General features: G+C 40.5%; 2 protein-coding genes across 2 annotated transcripts; one reads left to right on the forward strand and one right to left on the reverse strand.

Moving 5' to 3' along the window:
* Positions 1-28: 28 nt before the first annotated feature.
* On the reverse strand, positions 29-5,321 carry pqbp1 (polyglutamine binding protein 1). Its single transcript, XM_004070850.3, has 7 exons — positions 5,233-5,321; positions 4,181-4,247; positions 3,989-4,100; positions 3,764-3,864; positions 1,108-1,302; positions 973-1,030; positions 29-371 (listed from the first exon to the last, which is right to left on the reverse strand). Exons 2-7 carry the CDS (start codon positions 4,245-4,247, stop codon positions 221-223), a joined length of 684 nt encoding a protein of 227 aa, XP_004070898.1. The 5' UTR covers positions 5,233-5,321; the 3' UTR covers positions 29-220.
* timm17b (translocase of inner mitochondrial membrane 17B) lies at positions 5,317-10,464 on the forward strand. The gene is made up of 6 exons (XM_004070948.4): positions 5,317-5,367; positions 7,021-7,120; positions 7,201-7,264; positions 7,423-7,551; positions 7,632-7,742; positions 9,699-10,464. Exons 1-6 carry the CDS (start codon positions 5,342-5,344, stop codon positions 9,746-9,748), a joined length of 480 nt encoding a protein of 159 aa, XP_004070996.1. The 5' UTR covers positions 5,317-5,341; the 3' UTR covers positions 9,749-10,464.
* Positions 10,465-10,767: the final 303 nt, after the last annotated feature.

Genomic DNA, 10,767 nt, shown 5'->3' on the forward strand with positions numbered 1-10,767 from the left:
AAAATCAATAAACAGAGAAAAACCCAGATTCTTTTGTCAAATTTATTATGTTCATTAATTCTAGAGGAAACAAACTCATCTGCAGGTGTAAAAACATATTTACAAGTTTTGACGTGAGGATGCTTGGGACACTCAGAACACGTCTAAAGCGAGACCCGTCACCACAAAAACGGAAACCAAAGCACGTCTGCACGAGCTGCTGTCCTGACGGGGATCCTGCTCACTCCTTGGGTTGCTGGTTGGCCGCGTTGGCCCGGAGCACGGCTCCAGGGCTAGGATACGGCCGCTGCTGGAACAAGGGTCCGGCTGCGGTGGTGTCGGCACCCGTCTTTGCTTCATTTCGCTTGGGGAGACCACTGGACCACGACCCCCTAAGGACAATGAATGAATTCAGTTTTTTAAAAAAATCATCAAAATGACAGAAATGGATTCTACTTTCTCCATAAACTATTGTACCTTTAAGGAAAAATCTAAACACTTTAAACCTCTCCAAAAAATATATTTTGCCATCAGGGAAAATATAAAAGCATTATCCTACAATAATTGGCTTTTCAAAATAAATCTTTTTTAAAAAAGAAGTGTGTGAAGTTGGAATAAAAATGTTGCCTCAAAGCGGTAGTGATCCCTCTGCTGCAATTAGCTTCACGATATCGACTGACATATCTGCACTGTCAGCAAGTTTCTAACCTGCATCTCATTAAATCAGAGCTAAACAAAGTTCTGATGGAGGAACAGCCTTGAGGTGTGGGATTTCTATTTTTGGATCGCACTAACAGTCCTTTAGAAAAATGACTGAACATTTTTGTGGAAGGATTACGTAAAATCCTGCATTAAGGGAATTACGGTAAAAAAAATTTTTCCAGGTTGACCCAAAGACTGACATTTTCTGTGACTGATGCTTTGCTTCACTTTATCTCTCATAATTCTAACTTTCAGCTCTCAAGTTAAAGAAAATAATTTGCTTTCTTCTACCTTGGAGCGTCAGAATAAGCACTGGGATCCATGGGGTCCATCTCGTCATCTTTTCTTCCTGAAGAAAACAAACCATTTTCACGTAAGATGAAGAATCACCCGGGACAACTCTGAAGGAAAATAGAAATTAACAACCTCGTTTGTTCTTGCTGTACGGCGCGATGTCGTCTTTTCTTTGCCGTCTTCTGTCCCGGTCTCTTGCATCGTCCCTCTCTCTGTCTCTGTCCCGGTCTCGGTCACGCTCTCGATCTCTGTCTCTCTCCCTGTCGCGCTCTCGTTCTCTGTCGGGCTTCTCAAATGATGGCTTCTCAACCCTTTCCTCTCCTCCATCTAAAAACCAAAAAAAAAGCAGTGTTGAAGGAATCATATTTTAATTTCAAATGCAAACCGGGTTCTAAAAATAATCTTATTTATGATTAATTCTGGTTATTTTAACACACCTGAAATTAAACTTTAAAAGTCCGAGACTGGAAATGTGCAACAGAGTCTGCACAATATGTCCTTGTCTTTAACATCAATAACTTTATGGATTAACTCAGGCTTTAATACTTCTAAATGCTTATAAAAGTTTCACCTTATCAAAAAAAATTTAACCAACCAAAAAAATAATAAAAAAGCCAACATTTAAAACCTCTAAAACCTTTAATGATGGAAGGCTGAGAACCACAAAACTACAGAGCTGAATGCTTCTGCAAATCAAAATAAAAAAAACAAATGCATAAAAGATGGATGTTGCCTCCAGGTACGTTATAATAAAGGGAAAACCATTCTTTGTTTTTTATGCTGCATTCTCTCTAACAGACAGTAGAGGGCGACATCTCAGATTCTTAAATGAGAAACTAACATCAATTTTCACCTGTGTGGTTTTTAAAGCTATACAGACTGTTAGAGAGTGTCAGGCGTGATAAGAACCACTAATTCCCCAACAGGTACATTAAAGAAATATTAGCATTAATTTCATTGTTTAAGGAGATAATTCAGTGACAGTTATTTTGGTCTACTTCTTGCTTCAATTTCAACAATAGCAAAAATATAAGAGAATCATCAAAGTATTTTAGCACTAGTCCAGTTCTGTTATGTGTTTCTGCTGCTTCTTCTAAAACTCTAGAATTTTGAGGACAGCAACAAAAGTGTGCATAAAACAATAATAATAATATAAAAATAAATATAATAAATATAATATACCGTAATTTCCGGACTACAAGCTGCTACTTTTTTCCTGCGCTCACAGCCCTGCGGCTTCTTCTGTGACGCGGCTAATTTATGGATTTGATTGGCGGCCGCCATGTATGTACATTCGGGATCGGTTAATGGTTTTGTGTGCACCATCCACCACCAAGCACAAGTCATTTTTTTTTTAACACACCTCTGAGCAGCCAAACAGCATGGAGGTCACTTCAGGTCTTAGACACTTCAGTCATGGTTCAACAAAAAGAAACACGCATGCCCGGCCGCATCCCAGAATCCTTTGGTGCCATTAGACCCAACGTGCACTTGATCGCCGCTACAATATGATGAAGCTTTCAAGTTAAAAGCAATCGTTAAAAGCAGCGTGAAAAAATCCCCCATCAGTAAATGGAAATGCCGGTCAGCTGCGTGACGGAGAGAACAGCGCATGCTCAGAAGTGTATTTACCTCTGAGTCATAGTGACTCGGCTGGCTGCACGTAAATATGTGTGAATAACATCAGCCTTTATTTTGTCGGGACACGACTGGAAACACAAATCCATTTGGTCGTTTTTACGGTTTCTGACTGAGCGGAATTTTGCATTGAAAAGCTCACAGCCGCCGTGTGAGCTTTTCGGATAGGAAGGGGAGACAAGGAGCCTGCTTGGCGAGCGCGGAGCGCAGAGGCGTCCGCGGAGCAACAAGTGTTTGTTGTGAGAGGAAGCTTCTGACGAACGCGCCGCGCTGAGGCGCGCGCTATTTTACTGATGTTTTTTAACCAGCCCCGTTAGTACCATAACGCTGCCGCGACACAAGTGGAAGGAGAGCTGTTCCTTTTCACCCCTCCATGCACTGCTGCTCCTTGCTCATTCTTAAACACGAACAACAGTGTGGCGAGCCGGGCGTTGGCCCCGCCTTTAGCCCCTAAGACTCATGGGAAATGGGGGATCGCGGATATAAATTTCCTCATCATAACTGAGGGATGTAATGTTGATTATATGGTTACTGTTTGTAATTTTATGTATGATACCTAGTTTGTCAATAAGTTAAAAAAAATAAAAAAACCCATAACTGAGGAACTTGTGAACAGAATAGAGGTCCATGCCGTTTCAGATGTGGGTGTAATTAGATACATGAGCTTGAGACAAGGCCAGTACCTGCCCACAGTGTGGTAATGAGCCATGCACACTCTGGTAGTCAGGATGCGCTTTGTTGAGGCAGCGGCTTGTATACTGATGCAGCTTGTGTATGTACAAAAATATTTAAGCACGTTAAAATAGGTGGGTGCGGCTTGTGATCGGGTGCGCTTTATAACCCGGAATTTACGGTAAATATAATATATATAATATAAAAATAATATAAAAATCAAAAGGAAATCCACATCTTTGAGGTTTTAGAAAACAATCATTATCTGAGTAGCATGACAAACAAAGTTTGAATATAAAGATGGATAAACTTTAGCTATATGAGAGTTTATTACACATTCATGCTCTTCATGTTCTTTTTTTGTTTCCTCATACCCTTGTCAAAAAGTAAAAATCCAATATTTTGGACATTTTATGAACTCTGTAAAACAATTTTTAATGAAAGCAGAGCAAAGTCATCTACTTTACCAAATTCTTACCTTTTGCTTTTTTGGCAGCTTTCATTATAACCGCTGACGGATCATTTGGGGAAAGCCAGGAAACCAGATCGGACTCAATGTTCCAGTAATAAGGAAGACCGCTGGGAAATGAAGAAAACAAATAACTTTAGCTGCAATTGCTTTTCATTTCAATGGTAGATCAATGACACGCAGTGATCATACTCAAACACAGCAGCGCAGCTGATCGACTTCGTTTCTACGTACCACGTCGAGTCAAACACTTTGTACCAATTTGGGGGAAGATTTTCTAACCGAGTGGCTTCATAGTCAACATTGTTGTCATCATAATCTTCAGCGATGATCTCCTCCTCTATCTCTGTTTTGTTGAGGAGAAAAAGTCGTTTTAAGCTCAGAAAAAAAGCAGAAAGTAAGCTCTGTGAGGATGTAGAATACTACCTTGATCTGAAGGTTTAACTATTCCTCTCTTGGCCAAACGGGCCAGCAGGGCTGGAGGTAGAGGCATCTGCAAGCACAGAGGAGTTAGGATTAAATGATGATGCAAATGCTGACAAATTCTTCAGTTGATTACATACGAATTCACCGATTGTGTACAGGAGTTAGGATTGCAGAAATTTTGATTAAATATAAATTCTTTTTAAAAAAAAATAAAGGTTCCATTCCAAAACTAATTATGTTCGTTCACAAACATTTTTGCCTAACTAGTGATTTAAATAAAGCAAAACTTGAACTTTAAATCAATAAAATTCAACTTCTGGCTTTAAAAGCAAAGAAAATGTTTTATTTAACCTGACAAATACAAAATATTACTTTTATAGAAAAATCAATTAATTAAATAACTGATTTGGCTTTAATTTGGCAGAACTGTTTCGTTTCAAACTAACCCATAAAAGCAACAACATAAGAGACACCCATTACCCCAAATTCTGAAATTAAACATGTTCTATGACCAAATCCAGATGTACAGATGTGTACATTCAGAGCACCTGTATAGATAAGGTATTTGAAGCAAACAAATCCATTCTTCACTGTTTCTAAACAAATTCTCTGGAGGAAAATTTTATGATAAGGTGCGAAATTTAAACACGCACGCACGCGCGCGCACACACACACACACAAAACTGTCTCAATTTCAAAGCAGCTCAAAAAATGAAACAGGACTTTTCTGAAAGTTATTTCGATGGTTCTGGTTCTACTATGGAGCGATTGATTAAAACTCTCAAACGTTAAGTTTTTTTTGTCTTTTAAATATTGAGGTTAGTGTAGCTCAGTCAGTTTTAAAATATCGATAATTAGCAAAGAAACAATATTTCAAGAGCTAAAATAATCTGCACGAAAACATGATCCAGGCCCGTTTTTCTGAACTCAACTCACAGCTGCGGTTAAAATAAATCAAAATCCCGTCATTTTGAAGTTCCTAACTATAATAAGAAACTCAATTAACCAAGTAAGCGTTTATATAAATAACAAAGAGGGGGGAAAGTCTGTACCTGTTCTTAAAAACGACTATTTCAATCGTTAAAATCAACAGACCACCACAACGAACGATGAGCCGGCGCCTGATTATGACGTCACTGCGCTTAAAAGACGACACGAAAGATGGAGGAGTTTGCGCGTGAACCTTGGTGAGATTATCTTTTTTTGTCGAATAAAACCTAAACATATTAGTTTGTCCTTTGGCTTTTATGCAATTTTGCCCTCTTGTTGAACGAAACCTGACCAGGTTGAATAGTTTCGCGTCCACCACCGAGAAGTAATCTAATTTCAACTAGAATTCTAACATTTCGCAGGTTATAAAATATATTATTTCTACAATTTATGGAAAAACGACAACATTTACTGTTAGTGCTTTAAATTAGCTTAAAACATATTGCGAACAAATGTTACATATTTTGTGACATTTTTAATTAATTGGTAGTAAGCTTGTTTATTGTTTTTCAAGCCGAAACATCCAATTTATATCCTTGTGCAGAAATGGATGTTTTATATATCACAGAATATAATGGTATTTAATAGCAATTAAGATCACAGTTACATTTATTCTATAAATCCTAAATGCAGTTTAAATCTCTCAACAACTTTCAGACATTTTAAAGAATAATCATTAACATTGTCTACTATTTCATAGATGGATGATTGTTTATTAGAATTCAGTAAAGTCGACACTTCTAGGGCTTCAGGCACACAGATCTCCTCTAAAGCTGCCCCAACTCATCAAAATGCTGACATGCTTGTCATTGAGTCATTGATAATCCAGATTGATAATAACACTTCTGAATTTAACTGATTATAGATATTAGATAGTTGTTATGGTTAACCCATTTACTTCTGAGTTCAGAGTTTTTGGAGGGATTAACAGAAAGATCCCCCACCGTCTACAAAAGGAAGACACACAAACCAATCAGAGTAAAAACATGGAGACAGAATCATTTGTTTCTCTTTTTGGTCTGCTCCTGCTCCGTCTGCTTGCTGCCCCACGCCGCTCCGTCTGCTTGCTGCCCCACGCCGCTCCCTTCTGCCTCCTTTTTTCCCCCTCGCAGCTACAAGCTCTGCCACCTCTGGCTCTTCTCTGTTCTGATCTAATCAGTTTCTCTCTGATCTGTTCCTGCTTTGTGGTTATTCCTAGTTTTGAACTTAAAGGAAGTCAGAATTCACTCCCCTTGTGTCAGAAGAAAACACTGTGGATCTGTGATCCATTATTTTGCCTTTAGAGAGTAAATCTGAATGGAGAGAACCCCCTAAGTTTATAAGACAAAAGAATCAGAGGAAAATCCTTTAATTTATCATTTGACTCGTGACAAAGTAGAATAAATAGAAGAGTTAGCATGAAAAAGCCTGTGTCTTCTCATTTAGATCTTTGTTTGTTTTGAACATTTGAGCCTCCTGCAGCAGTAAGCCACCAGAAAGAACAATAATATGTTGCTGTTTTGCTGTCTTAATCCAATGACTAATTATTTAAACAAGTGTTTTAAAGCTGTTAAAGAAAATGCAGGTTCAGTGTGACCTTAAATAATGTCTGCATCTGTCGTTTAATAATATACTGCAGCTAAAATTGGGATTTGGAGTTAATATAATCCAAAGATGAATTCTTGTGGAAGCTGGAAAGTATGCCGGATCGTTGATAGCTTTCCTAAGAAATTAATAAAAAGGTTATTTGTTTCAGTTCTACACCTTTAACTTCTTGGCCTAATTTTGGTTCATTCAGATCCTGATGAGTCAATCTGCAATTTTTTTCCTCTGTGTCCGTAATTTTTCATGATCTGACTTCTTTCCTGCAGCCCCTGGAGGATTGTGGATGACTGTGGGGGGGCGTTTACTATGGGTGCAATTGGTGGAGGGGTGTTCCAAGCAGTCAAGGGGTTTCGAAACGCCCCCGCCGTGAGTTAAAACCACAAGTCTGTTGGCTCTGATGCGCCTGTTTTGTGAGGATAATAATTAACAGCAGTCTGACCTTTCAGGGTGTTGCACACAGGCTAAAAGGAAGCGCCAATGCAGTGAGAATAAGAGCGCCGCAGATTGGAGGTGAGGAGATTTTGCTCTTATTAATAACAAAAGGTTTCCTGGCTTCACCACAATGTCATTTGCTGTTCATCTCTTTATTGGAAAAATTATACCTAGATGCCATAAGAGCTGTTCTCTTCTTGTTTTTGTTTTTCACACTCCCCTGAACATTTTTGCAGGCAGCTTTGCAGTGTGGGGGGGGCTCTTCTCCACGATCGACTGTGGTCTGGTCCGTCTGAGAGGGAAAGAAGACCCGTGGAACTCCATCACCAGCGGGGCCCTGACCGGAGCCGTTCTAGCAGCACGCAGTAAGAGCGAGTCTGGGCCGCACACTCTCAGCGGGTCGTAGTGTTTGGTGGAATTGAGCGGACAGGGTGTCTTTCCTCAGGCGGACCGTTGACCATGGTGGGCTCTGCCATGATGGGAGGAATATTGCTCGCTCTCATCGAGGGTTTTGGGATCCTGCTAACCAGATACACTGCACAGCAGTTTCAGAACCGTGAGTGAAACTCTTGAATGGTGGTTTTATTCTTCCAAAAATGAGTTTTTGAAAATCATATTTGTATTCTACAGTAATATAAATCAGGTTGACTTTTTCTTTGGTGTATACATTTAGTTATTGTTACCTATTCACACTATTGAAGTTTTTTTCGCGGCAAATGCAGAAGACACCAGGGAAATTACATCAGCAAAATGTGATTTGCATTGTTAAAAAAACACGATGAGGGCAAAATGAAGGCTGCAAACTGGAATTTTTTGGTTAATCCTTAGTCATATGCTGGTTTTTGGTTTGTTCGGGGCTGTGGAGGGTCGTAGAGACAATCAGCTGCACCTTGAGGGGAGCAGATGTGTCTTTTAGTTTCCCTTCAGTCTCGTACCTAATGGAACGTCACTAAAAATGCAATGTACAGTTGTCATGCGTTTGGTAAGTTTGTATTTGTGAAGTATTTCTAAGGATAGTGACGTATGACTGGCTTACACCACACTCTATTCATTAGCAGGTTGTGCACACTGACTCAAATGCTGCACACCTGCGATGTGGAATTGCCTGTAGGACGTTAGTCAGGCTGCACGCAAGGAGCGCACACACATTGTTTAAGCGTTCACTCCGATTTGTCATTCGCAGCGTGTCCGTGAAAAAACTGTGCATGAACATTCTTGCTCAGAGCATTCTACGACCTTGTTGTTTCTTGCAGGCCACCTATGTGCCCCGTACAGGTTTGCCCATGTTTCGCTCGCAGACAGTCGTGAATTCATCTCATTGTGGAGACATGCATGGCAAGGAGCCGCCCCCCTTAGCCTCTTTTTCGTTGAACAGAACGGGGTGGATGAAACTTTTCTAAAGTTAGACGGTGTTATAGGGGTGTGACGACAACCGCATCACCGCACGGTTTTCTTTTTTCTTTTAAGTTGTGCATATGGTGCGTGATTGGAACATTAATAAACACATTAAACACATTCATCTTTGCTGATAATTTACTTTTTCTGCTATTCCTGTGTTCAGACTTCAAGGGTTTCTGGGGGAAACCTTTTATTACTGTTCTCTCCTTCACTCCCTGCGCCGCGCCTCTCCCCTCAGCGCTGCACGCGCTCCCTCTTCTTAGACACACACGCGTGGTTTCAGCAGCACACACACATCCTCATTCTACAACAGAAGTTTCTGTCTCGCGAGGAAATACGACAAATTTACAAATTTAGTTCTCATTATTCATTTCCATTGTATTCATTTCCATTACAAGCTTTGTGCTTTCTTGAGTGCGAGACACGGCCGCCCGCCGGAGGATTTTGTGTTGGGGGGGGTTTATTACTGTTCTCCTTCACTCTGTAACACCAAACATGAACGCGCACTGTTAGAGTGGGATGAATATCACTACATGTTTTGTTTGGGAACTATTTTGTGCAGCGCAAAGTTACGTGTCCGTATAAACAAAGGCGGAGCCTCCCGCCCCGCGTTCTTCATGGGTGTCAGGCTTCATGGCTACAGGAAAGGTGACAAAGTGTCTGCAGTCTGTTTATTACTGGGCAATATATAATATTCTGAGAAGATGTCTGTACCAGAGAGCACAGGTGAAACTCCCGTGCAGCTCTAGAGCGGTCCGCTGCAGAAGAATCAACACACACCCCCAAAACACTTGTGCGCTCCTTCCTTCTACACACACGGCGCGCTGACACACACACACACAGTCATTCTACAACACCTACATAGTTAGTTCATTAGTTAGATAGGTAGTAGTTAGTTGTGACTGTTATTTGTTGATAAAGAATACTGCGTTGTAATTTTATTCATTTGCAACGCGGCCGCTGGGGAATTTGTTGTTTGGTGGTGGTGGGGATGGGGGGGCTGCGGTTAACCGCGACACCGCGCCCCCTGCTGGTTCATCACCGCGGTGATCAAAAATCCCACACTGCACAGCTCTGGGGTGTTATGACTAAAAGTTGATCTTCTCTCCTCCAGCGATGCCCTTCACAGATGACCCCAGCCAGCTTCCTCCAAAGAACGTTTAGCGGCAGATTTCAAAGAGGCCCGACTGCTGCTATCAAGATGATCACAGGATGAAGACGTTGACCTCTGCAGTGAACATGGGTAGTTGCACTTTTGTTTGCGCACCTCAGGGAGAATTTTCTTGTAAATGTTTTAAGGATGGATGTTCACGTGTGAGGAGAAAGCCTGTTTGCTTTCACCATCACAAACTGTATGCAATGTTGTCTTATGTGATGTGTTCTTGTTATTTCTGTGGTCCATTGGGGTTAAATGTGTAACGCTAAATGAATTATTTATAGTGAAAGGAAAATATATATAAAAAATAGCTTTATTATTGAGAATGAACTGGGAGCATCTGTCTGCCACGTTGTTTGTTTAGTAAAGATCTTCTAGAGGCAGCAGCTGTTTGCTTTTCATCCAAACTAAAGTGTTTGGGCCTCTAAAGCTCAATTGTTAACAGGCAGAATCTCAGTTCTTTTATTTATGCAGTAACATTTGCTGATTTATGAAGGAAAATGTGCAGAGTTTGCACCATCGTCTTTTTAATCAGGGAAGCACCAAATTTGTCATTCCTAAACGCTCAGCTTTAGTAAATATTTCAAGCTCCAGGAGGATCAGCCGATCCTTTTTTCATTCTTTGCTGTCAGGATTTTCCTCTTCAATCATTTCCCCACGTTTGCATTTATGAGTCTTTTACCAATATTACCGTTTTATGATTTCATAAATGACCAAAATCTCATCTCAGCTTGAGTTATTTCTGTCGGCTATTTTCACTTTAACTGCTGGTGAATTTATGAAGTAGATCAGCACTACTTAACCCTTGTGCTATCTTAGATGAGCCCACCCTTACATTGACGTGTTCTCCCTACCATGACAAAGGTGGATAAAGGTGGAAAGATTTCATGTAATCCATGGACACCAGTGAAGATCACAAATCATTTGAGAAAAAAAGGTTCAGTGCACTGTCTAGTGGGTCTAGATCAGTGTTTTTCAACCAGTGTGCCGCGGCACACTAGTGTGCCGTGGGAGATGGTCAAGTGTG

This window comes from Oryzias latipes, chromosome 7 (assembly GCF_002234675.1).
Source record: "Oryzias latipes chromosome 7, ASM223467v1".
NCBI classification, from domain to species: domain Eukaryota; kingdom Metazoa; phylum Chordata; class Actinopteri; order Beloniformes; family Adrianichthyidae; genus Oryzias; species Oryzias latipes.

Coding starts and splice junctions, on each gene's coding strand:
- pqbp1 (XM_004070850.3), bottom strand. CDS start 4,247: ATGCCTCTACCTCCAGCCCTGCTGGCCCGTTTGGCCAAGAGAGGAATA. Junction 1,303..3,763: donor AGCTGCCAAAAAAGCAAAAG/GTAAGAATTTGG, acceptor TTTGGTTTTTAG/ATGGAGGAGAGGAAAGGGTT. Junction 1,031..1,107: donor GTACAGCAAGAACAAACGAG/GTTGTTAATTTC, acceptor TGTTTTCTTCAG/GAAGAAAAGATGACGAGATG.
- timm17b (XM_004070948.4), top strand. CDS start 5,342: ATGGAGGAGTTTGCGCGTGAACCTTG. Junction 7,121..7,200: donor GGTTTCGAAACGCCCCCGCC/GTGAGTTAAAAC, acceptor CTGACCTTTCAG/GGTGTTGCACACAGGCTAAA. Junction 7,743..9,698: donor TGCACAGCAGTTTCAGAACC/GTGAGTGAAACT, acceptor TCTCTCCTCCAG/CGATGCCCTTCACAGATGAC.